The 20,982-nt window shown below is 38.2% G+C and overlaps 1 protein-coding gene across 7 annotated transcripts in view; it reads right to left on the bottom strand.

Annotated features, from left to right (window-relative positions):
* The window catches only part of OPHN1 (oligophrenin 1), a 630,229-nt gene that overhangs the window by 322,068 nt on the left and 287,179 nt on the right, over nt 1–20,982 (bottom strand). For all 7 annotated transcript variants that reach the window (XM_043895949.1, XM_043895948.1, XM_043895943.1 and 4 more), the window contains exon 6: nt 470–571. In XM_043895949.1, the coding sequence (XP_043751884.1) occupies nt 470–571 (102 nt within the window). The remainder of the gene's footprint in view (nt 1–469; nt 572–20,982) is intronic.

Here is a 20,982-nt window from a genome sequence, read left to right as displayed (position 1 = left end):
TTCCTTTTTGGAGGTTTGGGGTCTTCTGCTGTCACTTAAAAGTTGTTCTGTAGGACTTGTTCCACATTCTGATCAATTTTTTATGTATTTGTGGGGAGGCGGGTGATCTCCCCATCTTACTCCTCCACCATCTTCTTCCATCCTACAATGGTAGTTTAACTCTATATCCTCATCTGGAATCAGTAACTTAGAACTAGAAGGGATCTGTGAGTAGTACCACACTTCCTTTAAAAGAGAAACTGAGGCCAAGAAAGAAATATCTTATCCAAAGTCACACTGTGAGTTTGTGGAGGAGTTGACTTGAGAACTCAGGAGTCCTGAAACCCTGGCCATGGTTTAATCTGCAAGCACAACCATTATCCATGGTTCTCTGCTAAGGCAGAGTAAGAGAAAACCCTTGCAATAGGAAAATGCCATGTACCAAGGCATACCTGGCAATAGAAGGCAGGGACAGGGTTTTTGAACATACCTCTTGTAACTGAGATTCTTTCTTTTTGGAAGACAGATGTAAGTGCCGATCCAGCAAGGAGTAAAACCTCTCTCCATCCTTTTCAAATTTCTTTTTCCGCTCCTAGAGGTGGGAGAGAAGGTAGAGAGTAAGATGTCTGTGATTTTAATTCAATCTGCTCAGAAATGAGAATGAACAACACAGTGTCAGAAAAGCAAGTCAGGATTTTTCCTCAGCAGTTTCAACTTCTTCAAATATAACCTTTAACAACTTCACCTACGCAAAGGGTTCCTATTGGTATAGCTAAAGGCTCTGGGAGCTAATGCTCAGACAATGGCACTTAAAATGCACCTGTATACCAGTTAATTTTTTCCCCTTAATATTTTTCACATTCATTGACTACATTAATTTTTGAAAAGAAGAAGGAACACAATAGTCAACAGTGAATATGCCTTTCAAATGTTAATCTACAATGCATTTAGACAGTCTAATAATAAGTAAAACATTTCCAAGAAAATTGGAATCTAAGACTGACTGTAAATGATAAGTTCTTTGATACTGTTTAAGCATTTCAGTACTACATATTAAAATATGATGTTAAACATATGGAAAAATCCTGCAAGGCTTAACTGAAAATCAGGAGTTGAAAAGCCTTATGACAGATGGAAGACTCAGTCGTTATTTGCGTTAAGCTCTCTGCCTCTCAACACAACAATTAATAGAAATCACAGTTTCCAAATGAGCACTAAGAATGCTAGCTTGTCACAGACTAATACTAACATCCTGCAATCCTCTCAGCACCACATTGGGAAATTCATGTAAAAGGCTTGTGTTGTCACATAGGAAATCTAAACTCACTGAGTACCTAAAGTGTGCCAAGTATTAGATGAGGCAAAGCAAGTGACACACAGGAAAAAATATATCTCAACCATGGTTTATTTCTAGAGGCAATCTATTGCTGGGCAGGAAGCCAGGGCAAAACTGAGTGACCTCTTACCTGTCAAGAATGTGCTTTTTACATAAACTCAAAATGGACTAAAGACCTAAATGTAAGACCAGAAAATATAAAACTCTTAGAGGAAAATATAGGCAGAACACTAGATAACATAAATCAAAGTAAAATCCTCTATGATCTGCCTTCTAGAGTAATGGAAATAAAAACAAAAGTAAACAAGTGGGACCTGATTAAACTTAAAAGCTTTTGCCCAGCAAAGGAAACTATAAGCAAGGTGAAAAGACAATCCTTAGAATGAGAGAAAATCAATGAAACAACTGACAAAGGATTTATTTTCAAAATATACAAGCAGCTCATACAATACAATACCAGAAAAACAAACAACTCAATCAAAAAGTGTGGAAGAGCCTAAGCAGACATTTCTCCAAAGAAGACAGACAGAAGGCTAGCAAACACATGAAAAGATGTTCAACATTGTTCATTATTAGAGAAATGCAAATCAAAACTACAATGAGATATCATCTCACACCAGCCAGAATGGCCATCACCAAAAGGTCTACAAACAATATATGCTGGAGAGTGTGTGGAGAAAAGGGAACACTCTTGCACTGTTGGTGGGAATGTAAATTGATACAGCCACTATGGAAGATGGTATGGAGATTCCTTAAAAAACTAGAAATAAAACCACCATATGACCCAGCAATCCCACTCCTAGGCATATACCCTGAGGAAACCAAAACTAAAAGAGACACATGTATTTCATTGTTCATTGCAGTACTATTTACAACAGCTAGAACATGGAAGCAACCTAAGTGTCCATCGACAGATGAATGGATAAAGAAGTCATGGTATATATACACAATAGAATATTGCTCATCCATAAAAAGGAACACATTTGAGTCAGTTTTGATGAGGTAGATGAACGTAGAACAGAGTGAAGTGAGTCAAAAAGAAAAAGATAAACACCGTATTCTAACACATATATATGGAATCTAGAAAAATGGTACTGAAGAATTTACTTACAGGGGAGCAGTGGAGAAACAGACATAGAGAATAGACTTATGGACATGGGGAGAGGGGAGGAGAGGGTGAGATGTACAGAAAGAGTAACATGGAAACTTACATTACCATATGCAAAATAGATAGCCAATGGGAATTTGCTTTATGGCTCAGGAAACTCAAACAGGGGCTCTGTATCAACCTAGAGGGGTGGGATGGGGAGGGAGATGGGAGGGAGGTTCAAAAGGAAGGAGATACATGTATACCTATGGCTGATTCATGTTGAGGTTTGACAGAAAACAGCAAAATCCTGTAAAGCAATTATCTTTCAATGAAAAATAAATTAATTAAAAAAAAAAAAACTAGGAATGAAACCACCATATGACCCAGCAATTCCACTCCTAGGCATATACCCTGAGAAAACCAAAATTGAAAAAAGACACATGTATCCCATTGTTCACTGCAGCACTATTTACAATAGCTAGAACATGGAAGCAACCTAGATGTCCATTGACAGATAAATGGATAAAGAAGTTGTGGTTCACATACACAATGGAATATCACTCACCCATAAAAAGGAACACATATGAATCAGTTCTAGTGAGGTGGATGAACTTAGAGCCTATTATACAGAGTGAAATAAGTCAGAAAAAGAAAGATAAATATCATATTCTAATGAATATATACGGAATCTAGAAAAATGATACTGAAGAATTTATTTACAGGGCAACAATGGAGAAACAGACATAGAGAATAGACTTATGGACATGGGGAGAGGGGAGGAGAGGGTGAGATATAAGGAAAGAGTAACATAGAAACTTACATTACCATACGTAAAATAGATGACCAATGGGAATTTGCTGTATGGCTCAGGAAACTCAAACAGGGGCTCTGTATCAACCAAGAGGGTGGGATGGGGAAGGAGATTGAAGGGAGGTTCAAAAGGGAGGGGATATATGTATACCTATGGCTGACTCATGTTGAGGTGAGGTTTGACAGAAAACAACAAAATTCTGTAAAGCAGTTATCGTTCAATTAAAAAGTCAATTAATTAATTAAAAAAAGAGAAAAAAATAGAGATAATTCCTGTGTTAAAAAAAAAGAAAAAAAAAAGAAGAAGAAAAAAAAAAAAAAGGGAATGTGCATTTTAACCAGAGGAAAAAAAGTAAGAGAGGAAGCTAACATTAACTGAGGCCTAAATCAGGCCAAGCAGTTTGCTAGGTACTTAAAATTCATATCTCATTAAGTCTTCACAACCCTGAAGAGTACACATTGTAAAGGAAATTAAGGTTCAAAAAAGGTGAAGTAACTTGTTGAAGGTTGCATAATATGCCAGTCTACTTTATTTCATATTGTCAAATAAAGTTCAGATAATCATAAAAATACTTTTTAGGAGGCTTATGAATAATTCGGAGAAGGCAATGGCACCCCACTCCAGTACTCTTGCCTGGAAAATCCCATGGATGGAGGAGCCTGGTAGGCTGCAGTCCATGGGGTCGCGAAGAGTCGGACATGACTGAGCGACTTCACTTTCACTTTTCACTTTTATGCATTGGAGAGGGAAATGGCAACCCACTCCAGTGTTCTTGCCTGGAGAATCCCAGGGATGGGGTCACACAGAGTCAGACACGAATGAAGTGACTTAGCAGCAGTAGCAGTATAAATAATTGGGGAGCCTTGACTATAGTCTTAGCCCCAACTCAGATACCAAACACATGAGATAGAGATTTTCACACAAAATATAGGTAGGGAAAACTTTTCCTCCAGGTGCTGAATCTATTTAAAGTAGCAACTGTTTGAATCATGGAAGCCAGAAAATGTCAGTGACTTCTCTAAGAATAGATAAAGCTCTGTGGGTCACTTTCTCCTCCACTTCCATTTTTAAAATTACAAACTATGAGATAGAATTCATGTACCATAAAATTCACCCTTTTTAACTAAATAATTCAGTTTTTAGTATACCAACAAAGCTGTGCAACCATCACTGTTTTATAATTCCAGTATACTTCCATCACCTCAAAAATAAATTCCATACCTATTCATAATCATTCCATGTTTTCCTGTATTTCTCCTCAAAAACCACAACTTACTTTGTGTCTCTATGAATTTGTCTATTCTAGACATTTCATATAACTGAAATCATACAATAAGTTGCCTTTTGTGACTGTTTTCTTACGCTTAAAATAATGCTTTTAATGTTTATCCCTATTGTAGCATGTGTCAGTACTTCATTCCTTTCTATGGCAAAATAATATTTGACTATATGGCTATATGGATATACCATATGTTCTTTATGAATTCTACAGTTGATGGACAGTAGAGTTATTTCCATTTGGGGGTGGTCATAAATAATGCTGCTATGAATATTCACATATGAGACTTTATGTGGTCATGTTTTCAATTCTTTTGAGCATATACATATGCTCAGTGGAATTAGAGTCATATGGGTGACTTTACTTTTAACTTTTTGAGGAACCATCAAACTGTTTTCCAAAGTTTGTGTTTCATTTTACATTCCCCACAACAATGAATGAGAGTTTCAATTTCTCTACATACTCAACAATACTTACTTTTTGACTATACTGAAACCAGTGGGTGTGATGCAAAGATGCATTCTCTGTGGCTGCATTCACATTGCATTTCCCTAATGACTAACAGCATGAAATGTTTTTTCCTAAGATTACTGACCCTTTGTATATGAAGTTAGCCCATGAACAACATGGGGGTTAGGCACGCCAAATCTCCCTGTAATCGAAAATCTGTGTATAACTTATAGTCCACCCTCCGAACACATGGATCCTCCACATTTACAGCTCCACATCTACAGATTCAACCAACAGATCTGTCGCACTGTAATATTAAATATCAAAAATATCGACTTATAAGCAGACCCATGAAGTTCAAGCCAAAGTTATTGAAGGGTCAACTATATATTCTTTGGAGAAATGTTTACTGAATTATTTTTCCCATTTTAAAATTGGGTTCTACCTTTATATTTTTCCAAAGACATACAAATGGCCAAAAAGCACATGAAAAGTTGTTCAACATCACTAATAATCAGAGGAATGCAAGTCAAAGCTACAATGAGGTATTACCTCATATAGGCCAGAATGGCCATCATCAAAAAATCTACAAACAATATATGCTGGAGAGGGTGTGGAAAAAAAGGAACTCTCCTATACGGTTGTAAATTGGTACAACCGCTATGGACAATACTATGAAGGTTCCTTGCATGCGCGTGTGCTCAGTCAATTTAGTCATGTCCTACTCTTTACGAACCTATGGACCCTAGCCCACCACGCTCCTTTATCCATGGGATTCTGCAAGCAAGAATACTGGAGTGGGTTGCCATGCCCTCCTCCAAGGGATCTTCCTGATCAAGGAATCGAAGCCACGTCTCCTGCATCTCCTGCATTGGAGGCATATTTTCTAGCCACTGAGCCATCTGGGAAGCCCATGAAGGTTCCTTAAAAAACTAAAGATAGAGCTATCCTGTGCTTGTGTGTGCTCAGTTGTGTCCGACTCTTTGTGACCCCATGGACTGTAGCCTGCCATGCTCCTTTCTCCATGGGATTTTTCAGGCAAGAATACTGAAGTGGGTTGCTAGTTCATCCTCCAGGGGATCTTCCCAAGCTAGGAACTGAACCCACATCTACCTGTGTCTCTTGCATTTCAGGCGGATTCTTTACCCACTGAGCCATCAGAAAGAGCAACCATATGATCCAGTAATCCCACTACTGGGCATATATTCAGAAAAAAACACAATTTTGAAAAGATATATGCACCCTGATATTCATTGTAGCACTATTTACAACAGTCAGGACATGGAAGAAACTTAAATGTCCATCAACAGAGGAATGGATAAAGATGATGTGGTACATATATACAATGGAATATTCCTCAGCCATAAAACAATGAAATATTGCCTATTGCCACAACATATTAATAGATGTACCTAGAGATTATAATACTAAGTGAAGTAAGACAGACAGCAAAAGACAAATATTATATGATATCACTCATGTGGAATCTAATTTTTAAAAAATTATACAAATGAACTTATTTACAAATAAGTTAGTAGACTTAGCAGATATCAAAAACAAACTTACAGTTATCAAAGGGAAAATATAATGGGGGGCAGGATAAATCAGAAGCTTGGAGTGAACACATACACACTACTATATATAAGATAGATAAGAAACAAGGATCTACTATATAGTACGGAGAACTCTATTCAATATTCTGTGATAATCGCTATGAGGAAACAATCTAAAAAATAATGAATATATATATATGTATATATTGGAGAAGAAAATGGCAACCCACTCCAGTATTCTTGCCTAGAGAATCCGGTGAACAAAGGAGCCTGGTGAGCTTCTGCCCATAGGGTCACACAGAGCCAGACACGACTGAAGTGACTTAGCATGCATGCATGCATTGGAGAAGGAAATGGCAACCCACTCCAGTATTCTTGCCTCCAGTATGTCACCACATTATTTTGATTATTTGATTATTTTGATTACAACAGGTTTGTGGTAAGTTTTAAAATTAACAATTGTGAATCTTTTTTTAAGATTTCTTTTTCCATTTGGTTCTACGTAGATTTTAGGGTCAACATATCTATTTGTGCAAAATGGCCAGTTGCTATTTTGCTAGAGATTTACACTGAATCTATAAATATTTTGTATTACCATCTTAATAATATCACCTTCCAATTCATGAAAATGAAATGTCTTTCTATTTAGTGAAGTCCCCCTTAATTTCTTTCAATGATATTTTGAACTTTTTAGTATACAAGTCTTGCACTTATTCTGTTAAATTTTTGTGTCAGTACTTGAATCTTTTTGATACTACTGTAAACAAGATTGTTTTCTTAATTTAATTTTTAGGTTGTTCATTAATTTGCATAGGAAAACAATGTATTTTTGTATATCAATCTTGTACCCTGTACCCTTATTGAACTCCTCTATTAGTTCTAATTGTGTGTGTGTATTCCTTAGGATTTTCTATATACAAGATACAGTCATTTGCAAATGGTAAGTTTTACTTCTTTAAACATAGAATCATAAACACTGTATGATACCACTTATATGTGGAATGCAAAAATTAAAACAAAGTAGTGAATACAGACTCACAGATACATATAACTGACTAGTGATTACCAGTGGGGAGAGAGAAGAGGAGGAAATTGAGAAATACAAACTTATGTATAAAATAAGCTACTCATGTATATTGTACAACACTGGAAATACAGTCAATTTTCATAATAAATATAAATGAGGTATAACCTTTAAAAATTGTGAATCACTATATTGTACACCTGCAACATATAATATTGTGGGGGCTTCCTACGTGACTCAGTGGCAAAGAATTCATCTGCCAATCCAGGAGCCAAAGGAGATGTGGGTTCCATTCCAGGGTTGGGAAGATCCCCTGAAGGAGGAAATGGCAACCAACTCCAGTATTCTTGCCTGGATAATCCCATGGAAAGAGGAGTATGTGGGTTCTCAAAGAATCAGAAAAAACTGAAGTAACTGAGTATGTACACAACATATAATATTGTACATCAAATATGCAAGCATGCCAAGTCACATCAGTCATTCCGACTCTGTGCAACCCTATGAATTGTAGCTTGCCAGGTTCCTGTGTCCATGGGGTTCTTCAGGCAAGAATACTGGAATGGATTGCCATGCCCTCCTCCAGGGGATCTTCCCATCCCAGGGATCAAAACCCTGTCTCTTAGTTCTTCTCCATTGTAAGCTGAGTTCTGTACAACTACGGCAACCTGGGAAGCTGGTACATCAAATATACTTCAGTTAAAAAAAAAAAAAGAACTTTCATTTCAGGGTCAATTTGAATGCAAGTACCAAATGTAACAGAGGCTCTAATCAAGAGTCACTTTTTATCCTAAGGTCAAAGCGCTACATTAAGACACTACTGGACTGATGGATAAAGGAAAGAAATCCTACGTTGAGAAGACACATTTGCCAAGCACAATGTGAGACACTTTAATAATGTTATTTAATTGAAATATTCATATCAACTCTGAATGTTAGGTTTATTTTCAAATTTTATTATTGAATAGAAATTTATGCAGAATGACAGACTGAAGAGAGGAAATAGAGCCTAGGAACTTGACTGACTCATCACACTCATAATGCTAACATGACCACATCAGTATTCATGGTTAGGACTATTTATTAAAGTTTTCATTATTCAAATATTCATCTAGTTCCATGTAGGACATTAAGACAATAAGCAATCCTTAGTCCTCTTTCTCATATTTCCTCAGTTCATTTCAGTCACTCAGTCGTGTCTCACTACTTGTGATCCCATGGACACACCAGGCTTCCGTGTCCATCACCAACTCCTGGAGTTTACTCAAATGTATGTCCATTGACTGGTGATGCCATCCAACAGCCTCACCCTCTGTCTTCCCCTACTCCCACATTCAATCTTTCCCAGCATCAGGGTCTTTTCAAATGAGTCAGTTCTTCACATCAGGTGGCCAGAGTATTGGAGTTTCAGCTTCATCATCAAGTCCTTCAAATGAATATTCAGGACTGATTTCCTTTAGGATGGAATGGTTGGATCTCCTTGCAGTCCAAGGGACTCTCCAGAGTCTTCTCCAACACCACAGTTCAAAAGCATAAATTCTTTGATGCTCAGCTTTCTTCATAGTCCAACTCTCACATCCATACATGACTACTGGAAAAGTCATAGCTTTGACTACATGGAAACTTTGTTAGCAAAGTAATGTTTTTGCTTTTTAATATGCTGTCTAGGTTGGTCATACCTTTTTTTCAGGAGCAAGTGACTTTTAATTTCATGGCTGCAGTCATCATCTGCAGTGATTCTGGAACCCAAAAGAATAAAGTCTGTCACTGTTTCCACATCTATTTGCCATGAAGTGATGGGACCAGATGCCATGATCTTAGTTTTCTGAATGTTGAGTTTTAAGTCAACTTTTTCACTTTCCTCTTTCACTTTCATCAAGAGTCTCTTTAGTTCTTCTTTGCTTTCTGCCATAAGGGCGGTGTTATCTGCATATCTGAGGTTATTGATATTTCTCCTGGAAATCTTGATTCCAGCTTGTGCTTCATCCAGCCCGACATTTCACATGATATAATCTGTGTATAACTTAAGTATGCAAGGTGACAATATACAGCCTTCATGTATTCCATTTCCAAGGAACCAGTCTGTTGTTACATGTCCAGTTCTAACTGTTGCTTCCTGACCTGCACACAGGTGTCTCAAGAGGCAGGTCAGGTGGTCTGGGATTCCCATCTCTTTCAGAATTTTCCACAGTTGATTGTGATCCACACAGACAAAGGCTTTGGCATAGTCAATAAAGCAGAAATAGATGTTTTTCTGGAACTTTCTTGCTTTTTGATAATCCAGCGAATGTTGGCAATTTGAGCTCTGGTTCCTCTGCCTTTTCTAAAACCAGCTTGAACATCTGAAAGTTCACGGTTCACGTATTGCTGAAGTCTGGCTTGGAGAATTTTGAGCATTACTTTACTAGTGTGTAAGACAAGTGCAATTGTGCAGTAGTTTGAGCATTCTTTGGGATTGCCTTTCTTTGGGATTGGAATGAAAACTGATCTTTTCCAGTCCTGTGGCCACTGTTGAGTTTTCCAAATTTGTTGGCAACAGATGTGAGAGTTGGACCTAAAGAAGACTGAGCACTGAAGAATTGATGCTTTTGAACTGTGGTGTTGGAGAAGACTCTTCAGAGTCCCTTTCACTGCAAGGAGATCCAACCAGTCCATCCTAGAGGAGCTCAGCCCTGAGTGTTCATTGGAAGGAACGATGATGAAGCTGAAACACCAATAATTTGGCCACCTGATGCAAAGAACCAAATCATTGGAAAAGACCCTGATGCTGAGAAAGAATGAAGGCAGGAGGAGAAGGGGTCAACAGAGGATGAGGTAATTGGATGGCATCACCCACTCAATGGAGATTAGTTTGAGTAAACTCCGGGAGTTGGTGATGGACAGGGAGTGCTGGCATGCTGCAGTCTATATGCTCACAAAGAGTTTAACATGACTGAGTGACTGAACTGGACTGAACTGAACTGAATATTAAAGAAACACAGTGAGTGAGTGAGTGAAAGTCACTAATCATGTCTGAATCTGTGACCCCATGGACCCCATGGAATTTTCCAGGCCAGAATATTGGAGTGGGTAGCCTTTACCTTCCCTGGGGGATATTCCCAACCCTGGGATTGAACCTAGGTCTCCTGCATTGCAGACAGATTCTTTACCAGCTGAGCCACCAGGGAAGCCCACGAATACTGGTGTGGGTGGCCTATCACTTTTACAGAGAATCTTCCCAACCCAGGAATTGAACTGGGGTCTCCTGCATTTCAGGGGGATACTTTACCAACTGAGCCATCAGGGAAGACCCAAAGAAACACATTAGAGAGCATGAAATGTCTCAAATTTATTTAGATTCTGTTTTCTTCTATGGCCTTCACTAGAGTTTAATTTCTTTCTTAGTATAATGTTTTTATGTATTCCTGTTTAAAGTAACTTGTTCTTATTTCATAGTTTTTGTTGCTAATATGAATGCTATTTTAACTTACATTTACTGGATGGTTTTTTTCATGTTGAATATAATATTGATTTTTGTATATTACTCTGGTAATCACCAGCTTCCCTGGTGGCTCAGTGGTAAAGAATCCACCTGCCAATGCAGGAGAATCAGATTAGATCCCTGGATAGGGAAGACTGCCTGGAGAAAAAAATGGAAACCCAATCCAGTATTTTTGCCTGGGAAATCCTATGGACAGCAGACCCTGGGAGGTCACAGTCCATGGAGTTGCAAAGGGTCGGACACAAACTTAGAAACTAAATAACAACTACTGGTAATTACCATTTTGGCTGAAATTCTTATTAGGCCTAAGAAGTTTTTTATTGATTTCTGTAGTTAAGATCATTGTATCATCTTCAAATAAAGCCAATTGTACATCTTTCCTTCATGTCTTTCTACATTTATTTAATTTTCATTCTTTAAAAACTGGTCAAGCCCTCCTGAATTAGGCTAAAAGCATTAGGTGATTGGCATCCTTGCCTTGTTCCTCATCTTAAGAGGAATATAAAGTTTCTCTGTTAAGTATAAAGTTTGCTACAAGTTTTCATTAGACATATCTTCCTCAACATACAATGAACTCATCATAAGTTGAAAATATCAAAAGTCAAAAATGCATTTAATACATCTAAACTACCAACATCATAGCTTGGCTTAGCCTACCTTAAATGCGCCCAGGACAATGACATTAGCCTACAGTTAGGCAAAATCATCTAACACAAAACCTGTTTTCTAATAAAGTGTTGAATATCTCATGCAATTTATCAAGTACTACACTAAAAGTGAAAAACAGAATGGTTGTGTGGGTACAGAATGGATGTTAAGTGTATCAGTTGTTTACTGTCATGAATGTATATATAGCTGACTGGGAGCTGAAGCTTGCCAGCATTAAAAGAGACTACTGTTTGACATATATCTAGCCAGGGAAAACATCAAAACTCAAAATTTAAAGTATGGCATCTACTGACTGAGTATTGAACCACTGTAAAGCTGAAAGTCATTGCTAAGTTGGGGAATATCTGTATAACCATTATCAAGTTAGGAATTTCCCTTCAATTCTCGATGAAGATAAGCATAAAATTTTTCTCCTTTACACTAAAAATATGACTGATTTCTAAAGATTATTTCTTTGGATTCCTGAGATATATATATATGTACATATATATATATATATATATATATATATAATGTGTATATGTATACACATATATATGCATACCTTGTTTTATTGCATTATATTTAACTTCACAGTTTGTGTTTTTTGAAGAATAAAGGTTTGTGACAACCCCACGTTAAGTAAGTTTACTGGCATCATTTCTCTAACAGCATTATTTTTAAATTAAGCTATATATATTTTTTTAGACATAAACCTATTGCATACTTAGTAGACTACAGTATACTGTAGGTGTAACATATGCAGTGGGAAACAACAACAACAACAAATCATGTGGCTCACTTTATTGCAATAATCACTTTAAGGATCTGGAACCACAATATCTTCAATGTGTGAGTGTGTGGTTGTAAGTCTGTGTGGGTATTTTTGTTGTTAGCTAATACTTCAGCATTCTATTTTCATTAAGTAAAAGAAGTCTTTGTTTTTTTCAAAGAATTTATTTATTCAAAATAGTTTTAGGTTCACAGCAAAACTAAGAAGAAACTACAGAAGTTCCCACCTACTCCCTGCCAATATACAAGTATAGCCTTCCCCAACAACAACATCTCCCACAAAAGTGGTACATTTCTTACCACTGATGAATCTAGATTGACACATAATCTCCCAAATTCCATAGCTAACATTTGTGTTCACACTTGGTGTGGTATAGTCCATGGGTTTGGACATGTGCATAATGACATATATCCATCATTATGGTGGTAAAATACAGAATATTTTCACTGCCCTAAAAATCCTCTGTACTCCACTTATTCATGACTTCCCCCATCAACTCCTGATCTTTTTACTATCTTCATAGTTTTGTATTTTCCACAACATCACAGAATTGAAACCACAGAGTACATAGCCTTTGAATATTGGTTTCTTTCACCTAGCAATATGCACTTAAGTTTCCTTCATTTCTTTTCATGGCTTGATAGCTTAATTTTCAGTGGTGTATACTATTGCATTGCCTCTATGTACCAAAGTTTATGTACTCATTCACCTACTGAAGAGTATCCTATTTGCTTCCAGATTTTGGCAATTATGAATAAAGCTGCTATAAACACCTATGTGGAGGTTTTTAAGTGAATATAAGTTTTCAACACCTTCAAGGAGTGCAAGGAGTGCTGGTTCATAAAAGTATGTTTAGTTTGCTAAGAAACTGCCAAATTGTCTTCAAAAGTAGCTGTGCCTGCTAAGTCGCTTCAGTCATGTCTGACTCGACCGTATGGACTGTAGCCCACCAGGCTCCTCTGTCCATCGGATTCTCCAGGCAAGAATACTGGAGTGAGTTGTCATGCCCTTCTTCAGGGGATCTTCCTGACCCAGGAATTGAACCTGAGTCTCTGATGTCTCCTGCATTGTCAGACAGGTTCTTTACCACTAGCCTCACCTGAGAAGCCAAAGTAGCTGTACCATTTTACATTCCCATCACCAGTAAATAAAAGTCCCGTTGTTTCACACCCTCATCAGTGTTCTGGATTTTGGCCATTTTACCAGGTGTAAAGGAGCATATCATTCGTGTTTTAATAATGCCTCTCATGATGCAGAAAATCTTTTCATATGGTTATTTTCAATAGGTATATCTTCTTTGGTGAGGCGTCTATTAAGTTCTTTAGCCCATATCTAATCCAGTTGTTTGCTTTCTTCTTGTTGATATTTAAGAGTTGTCCATATATATCTTGATCACATGTATTTTGCAAATATTTTCTCACAGTCTTTGGCTTGTCTTCTCACTCACTTGACAATGTTTTTAATGGTGTAGAAGTTTTTTTAATTTTAATGAAGTCTACATGGACAATTCTTTCATGATTTATGCCTTTGATATTGTGTCTGAAAAGTCATCATCATCCCCCAAATCATCTAGTTTTTTGCCTATTTTATCTTTTAGGAGTTTCATAATTCTGCACTTTATGCTTAGGCCTATGACCTATTCTGAGTCAATTTTTGTGAAGTGGTAAGGTTTCTTTTGCATGTGGATTCTTTTTTGTTTGTTTTTTGTGAATATCATGAAACTCCAGGATCGTCTGTGGAAAAGATTATCTTTGCTTCATTGTGTTTTCTTTGCTCCATTATCAAAGGTCAGTTCATTTCACTTCAGTCGCTCAGTCGTGTCTGACTCTGCAATCCCATGGACTGAAGCATGCCAGGCTTCCCTATACATCACCAACTCCCACAGCCTACTCAAACTCATGTCCATTGTGTCGGTGATGCCATCCAACCATCTCATCCTCTGTCATCCCCTTCTCCTCCTGCCTTCAATCTTTCCCAGCATCTGGGTCTTTGCCAGTGAGCTGGTTCTTTACATCAGGTGGCCAAAGTATTGGAGTTTCGGCTTCAGCATCACTTCTTCCAATGAATATTCAAGACTGAGCTCCTTTAGGATGGACTGGTTGGATCTCCTTGCTATGCAAGGGACTCTCAAGAGTCTTCCCCAACACCACAGTTCAAAAGCATCAATTCTTTGGCACTCAGCTTTCTTTATAGTCCAACTCTCATATCCATACATGACTACTGGGAAAGCTGTAGCTTTGACTAGACAGATCTTTGTTGGTAAAATAACGTCTCTGCTTTTTAATATGCTGTCTAGGTTGGTCATAGCTTTTTTTCCAAAGAGCAAACATCTTTTAATTTCATGTTTGCAGTCACCATCTGTATTTGGAGCCCCCCAAAAAATAAAGTCTCTCACTATTTCCATTGTTTTCCCATCTATTTGCCATGAAATGATGGGACCAGATGCCATGATGTCAAAGATCAGTTGACCATATTTATATGTGTTATTTCTGGGCTTTCTAGGTTGTTCCATTGATCTATTCTTTCACCAACATCACAGTGTCTTGATTACGATAGTTTTATATTAAGTCTTGTAGTCAGAGAGTGTTCAGTTCAGTTCAGTCACTCAGTCATGTCCAACTCATTGCAACCCCATGAACTGCAGCACACCAGACCTCCCTGTCCATCACCAACTCCCGGTGTTTACTCAGACTCATATCCAGTGAGTTGGTGATGCCATCCAATCATCTCATCCTCTGTCATCCCCTTCTCAGATAGTGTTAGTCTTCCAATTTTGTTCCTCTAAACCACAAATAAAGTTCCACTACCTTGGACACCTGATGTGAAGAGCTGACTCATTGGAAAATACTCTGATGCTGGGAAAGATTGAAGGCCAGAGGAGAAGGAGGTGACAGAAGACCAAATGGTTAGATGGCATCACCAACTCAATGAACATGAGTTTGAGCAAGCACTAGGAGATGATGAAGGACAGGGAAGCCTGGCGTGCTGCAGTCCATGGGGTAGCAAAGAGTCAGACATGACTGAGCATCTGAACAACAAAATCACAAATGTTGTGTTGGCTACTAGGTATATTTGTCTTTCCATATAAACTTTAATTTTGCTGATAACCACAAAATAACTTGCCAGGAATTTGATTTGGATTGTACTGAATCTGTATATCAAAGTAGGAAAGAACTTACATCTTGACATTATGTTTTCCTATCCAAGAACATGAAATATGTCTCTGTTTTGCTTTTTTAATTTCATTCTTCAGAGTTCATCTATGTTCATAAGAAAAAGGGGACGATTTTTATTCTCTATTTTCCTTATCTCATTTTTGCAATCAAAATCATGATACTATTATAAATTATTCTGAGAGCTTTAACTGTTATGTTATCCCTTGGAATAATTTATATATCAATAACAATTAACTGTTATCTTAATTGTTTGCTATAACTCACCAGCAAAGCCAACTGGGACCACTTTTTGTTGATGATAAAAGAGAAGAGGACATATTTGTCTTCTATTTAAATTTCTTTAAAATGTATTAGTCGAGGCAGTCTTAAGATGGCAGAGGAATAGGATGGGGAGACCACTTTCTCCCCCACAAATTCATCAAAAGAACATTTGAACACTGAGCAAATAACACAAAACAACTTCTGAATGCTGGCAGAGGACATCAGGCACCCAGAAAGGCAGCCCATTGTCTTCAAAAGGAGGTAGGACAAACTATAAAAGGTAAAAAGAGAGACAAAAGAGGTAGGGACGGAGATCTGTCCTGGGAAGGGAGTCTTAAAAAAGAGAGAAGTTTCCAAACACCAGGAAACACTCTCACCAGTGGGTCTGTGGCGAGTCTTGGAATCTCAGAGGGCAACATAACTGAGAGGAAAAATAAATAAATAAATAATTAAAATCCACAGATTACCTGCCTAACAGCAACTCCCAGCAGAGAAGCAGCCCAGACGCTCGCATCCACCACAAGCAAGCGGGGGCTGGACAGGGAGGCTCCAGCTTCATTGCTTAGGGTAAGGACCAGGCCTCAATGCCCCAAGGGCAATCTGAGGGAACTAACATGAGATAGCAACCCAGACTGTGGGAGAGCCAGAGAGAGAGAGAGAAAAAAAAAAGAGAGAGAGAGAGAGAGAGAACTATACCATGAAAAGCCCTAACCTCAGACACTGCCAGGCCTGCTCACAGAGCAAAGGACTGAGCAGAGCTAGCAGGCTGCAGACTGGCCCATTCCCCACTGGAGACAGGTAGGCAGAAGCAGCCAGAGCCCGAAGGGGGCAATCGTGGCCCGAGAGAGGCATCCTCTACCAAACTGCAAGCAGTCTTCATTGCTAATCAAGACTTCTTGGGATTCTGGATGGCTGACATCTGCCAGGAGAGTTGCCACCTGAGATCAGCTCGCCAGAAGAGACACACGGCACACTTGAGAAGGTGTGCCCATTGTACACCCAGAAAACCCAGTGGCTGGTATGGGGGAGGCAATAAGACGAACCCCCCACCTGAGGGTGACTGCACTGGCCAAGCATCTGCTCACCTGAGCTGCTGAGACCCGGGAAGCACACAAAACACAGGCCCAACCGAGTCTGTGCCTTTGTGGAGTACTCAAGAACGTGAACCTGAGCAGCTCAGACCTGGGAAGTGCACGCAAACCAGGGCCTACCTCAGAGAGTTCCCAGCAGAGCAACCTAGAGCCTGAGAAGTGTAGACCATGAAAGCACACACGCCATGAGTGGGGTCAAACCCAGTGCAGCTGAAACACTGTGAGCAATCCCAACACAAGCCAGTGATATTTGTTTGCAGTGTTCCTCCCTCCCCACAGCACAACTGAACAAGTGCGCCTAAAAAAAGTGACCACCATCACCTCCATGTGTCATGGTGGAAATTAGACACTGATGAGACCTGCAAACAGAAGCAGCTAGAATAAACAGAGGGAACTGCTTTGGAAGTGACAGGTGCAACAAATTAAAACCCTGTAGTTAGTACCAACCACATAGGAAGGGGCCTATAGATCTTGAGAAGTATAAGCCAAATCAAGGAACTATCTGAAAATGATCTAACCCCACACTATCCACAACAGCTCCAGAGAAATTCCTAGATGTATTTTTACTAGTATCATTTTTTGATTTTGATTTTTTTTATTTTTAAGTCCTATATTACTCCTTTAATTTTCATTTTTATAACCTAATATTACCTTCCAAAAAAACCTATTTTTAAAGCAAACTTCATATATATACTTTATACTTCTTGTGACTTTGCTTTTTTTTTAATATTATATTTTTGAGAAGCTAACATCTACTCTAGATGTTTAATCCTTGCTTTTTGGTATTTCTTATCAATTCTGTAAGTTTAAGAATGCAATCTTCACTACCCATTTTTACGTGGGAGTGAGATTACTGGCTTGATTGTTCTATCCCCCCCTTTGACTCTCCTTTTTCTCCACCTGGTCACCTCTATCTCCTCCCTCCCCTCTTCTCTTCTCTACCCAACTCTGTGAATCTCTTTGTGTGTTCCTGGCTGTGGAGCACACTTAGGGAACTGACTAAACGGCTGGATCTGTCTCTTTTCTTTTGATTCCCCCTTTTCTCCTCCTGGCCACCTCTGTCTCATTCCTTCCTCTTCTCTTTTCTGTGTAACTCCATGAACATCTCTGAGGGGTCCAGACTGTGATGAGCACATAGGGAAGTGATTGCTGCCTAGTTTGCTTTCTCCCCTTTTGATTCCCCCTCTTCTCCTCCTGGTCACCTCTATCTCCCTCCTCCCTCTTCTCTTCTCCATATAACTCTGTGAAACTCTCCCGGTGTCCCATACTGTGGAGAAACTTTTCATTATTAACTTAGATGTTTTATCATCGGTTCTGTATATGGAGAAGTCATGAGGCTACTGTAAGAATAAACTGAAACCCAGAGACAGGAGGCTTAAGTCAAAAACCTGAGAACACCAGAGAACTCCTGACCCCAGGGAACATTAATCGATAAGAGCTCATCAAAAGCCTCCATACCTACACTGAAATCAAGCACTACCCAAGAGCCAACAAGGTCCAGACCAAGACATACAATGCAAATTCTCCAGCAAAACAGGAACATAAACCTGAGCTTCAATATACAGGCTGCCTAAAGTCACACCAAACCCATGGACATTTCAACACTCACTACTGGACACTTCATTGCAATCCAGAAAGAAGAAATCCAGCTCTACTCACCAGAACACGGACACAGGCTTCACTAACCAGGAAACCTTGACAAGCCACTTGTCCAACCCAACCCACAGTGAAGAAACTCCAAAATAAAGAGGAACCACAACCTGACAGAATATGGAAAGGCCACTGCAAACACAGCAATATAAACAAGATGAAAAGGCAGAGAAAAACCCAGCAGGTAAAGGAACAGGACAAATGCCCACAAAACCAAAAAAAAAAAAAAAAAAAGGAAGAGATAGGGAATATACCTGATAAAGAATTCAGAATAATTATAGTGAAAATGATCCAAAATCTTGAAAACAAAATGGCGATACAGATAAATGCACTGGACACAAGGATTGAGAAGATGCAAGAAATGTTTAACAAGGACCCAGCAGAAATAAAAAAGAGTCAATATATAATGAATAGTGCAATAAATGAGATCAAAAACACTCTGGAGGGAACCAACAGTAGAATAAGAGGCAGAAAGTAGGCTAAGTGAGGTAGAAGATAGAATGGTAGAAATAAATGAAGCAGAGCGAAAAAAGAATTAAAAGAAATGAGGACAACCTCAGAGAACTCTGGGACAATGTTAAATGCCCCAACATTCGAATCATAGGAGTCCAAGAAGAAGAAGACACAAAGAAAGAAAACTCGCCTAAAATGGGGGAGGTAATAGTCGCCCAAGTCCAAGAAACCCAGAGAGTCTCAAACAGGATAAACCCAAGGTGAAAGACTCCAAAACACATATTAATAAAGTTGACAAAGATCAAAAACAACAAATATTAAAAGCAGCAAGGGAAAAACAGCAAATAACGCAAAAGGGGATTCCCATGAGGATAACACCTGATCTTTCAATAGAAACTCTTCAGGCCAGAAGGGAATGGCAGGACGTACTTAAACTGATGAAAGACAAAAACCTACAACCCAGATTATTGGACACAGCAAGGATCTCATTCAAGTATGAAGGAGAAATCAAAAGCTTTACAGACGAACAAAAGCTAAGAGAATTCAACACCACCAAACGAGCTCTCCAACACATGCTTAAGGATTTTCTCTAGACAGGAAAAACAGAAAGGGTGTATAAATTCGAACACAAAACAACAAAGTAAATGGCAATGAGATCATACTTTTCAATAATTACCTTAAAAGTAGATGGGTTGAATACCCCAACCAAAAGGCAAAGACTGGCTAAATGGATACAAAAACAAGACCCCTATATATGTTGTCAACAAAGACCCACCTTGAAACAAGGGATACATACAGACTGAAAGTGAAGGCCTGGAAAAAGATATTCCACGCGAATAGAGACCAAAAGGAAGCAGGAGTAGCAATACTCATATCAGATGAAATAGCCTTTAAAATAAAGGCTGTGAAAAGAGACAAAGAAGGACAGACACTACATAATGATCAAAGAATCAAACCAAGAAAATAATATAACAATTATAAATATATACGCACCCAACATAGGAGTCATGCAATATGTAAGACAAATGTTAACAAGTATGAAAGGGGAAATTAACAATAACACAATAATAGTGGGAGACTTTAATATTCTACTCACACCTATGGATAGATCAAATAAACAGAAAATTAACAAGGAAACACAAACTTTAAATGATATAATAGTCCAGTTAGACTTAATTGATATCTATAAGACATTTCACCCCAAAACAATGAATTTCACCTTTTTCTCAAGTGCACACGGAACCTTCTCCAGGATAGATCACATCCTGCACCATAAATCTAGCCTTGGTAAATTAAAAAAAAAACAAAAACTGAAATCATTCAGTTTTTTTTTTCAACTTTTTCAGAAAAGTTGAAAGCAACTTTTCTGACCACAATGCAGTAAGACTAGGTGTCAATTACAGGAGAAAAACCATTAAAAATTCCAACATATGGAGGCTGAAAAACACACTGCTGAATAACCAACAAAGCACAGAAGAAATCAAAAAAGAAATCAAAATATGCATAGAAGCAAATGAAAATAAAAACAAAACAACCAATAACCTATGGGACACTGTAAAAGCAGTACTAAGGAGAAGGTTCATAGGAATACAGGCTTACCTCAAGAAACAAGAAAAAAGTGAAATAAATAACCTAATTCTATACTTAAGCAACTAAAAAAGGAAGAAATGAAGAACCCCAGGGTTAGTAGAAGGAAAGAAATCTTTAAAATTATGGCAGAAATAAATGCAAAAGAAATAAAAGAAACCATAGCAAAAATCAACAAAGCTGAAAGCTGGTTATTTGAGAAGATAAATAAAATTGACAAACCATTAGCCAGACTCATCAAGAAACAAAGAGAGAAGAATCAAATCAACAAATTAGAAATGAAAATGCAGAAATCACAACAGACAACACAGAAATACAAAGGA

Source organism: Cervus elaphus, chromosome X (genome assembly GCF_910594005.1).
Source record: "Cervus elaphus chromosome X, mCerEla1.1, whole genome shotgun sequence".
Taxonomy (NCBI): domain Eukaryota; kingdom Metazoa; phylum Chordata; class Mammalia; order Artiodactyla; family Cervidae; genus Cervus; species Cervus elaphus.
The sequence above is the reverse complement of the archived record's forward strand: the minus strand, read 5'-3'. Positions and strand labels throughout refer to the sequence as shown.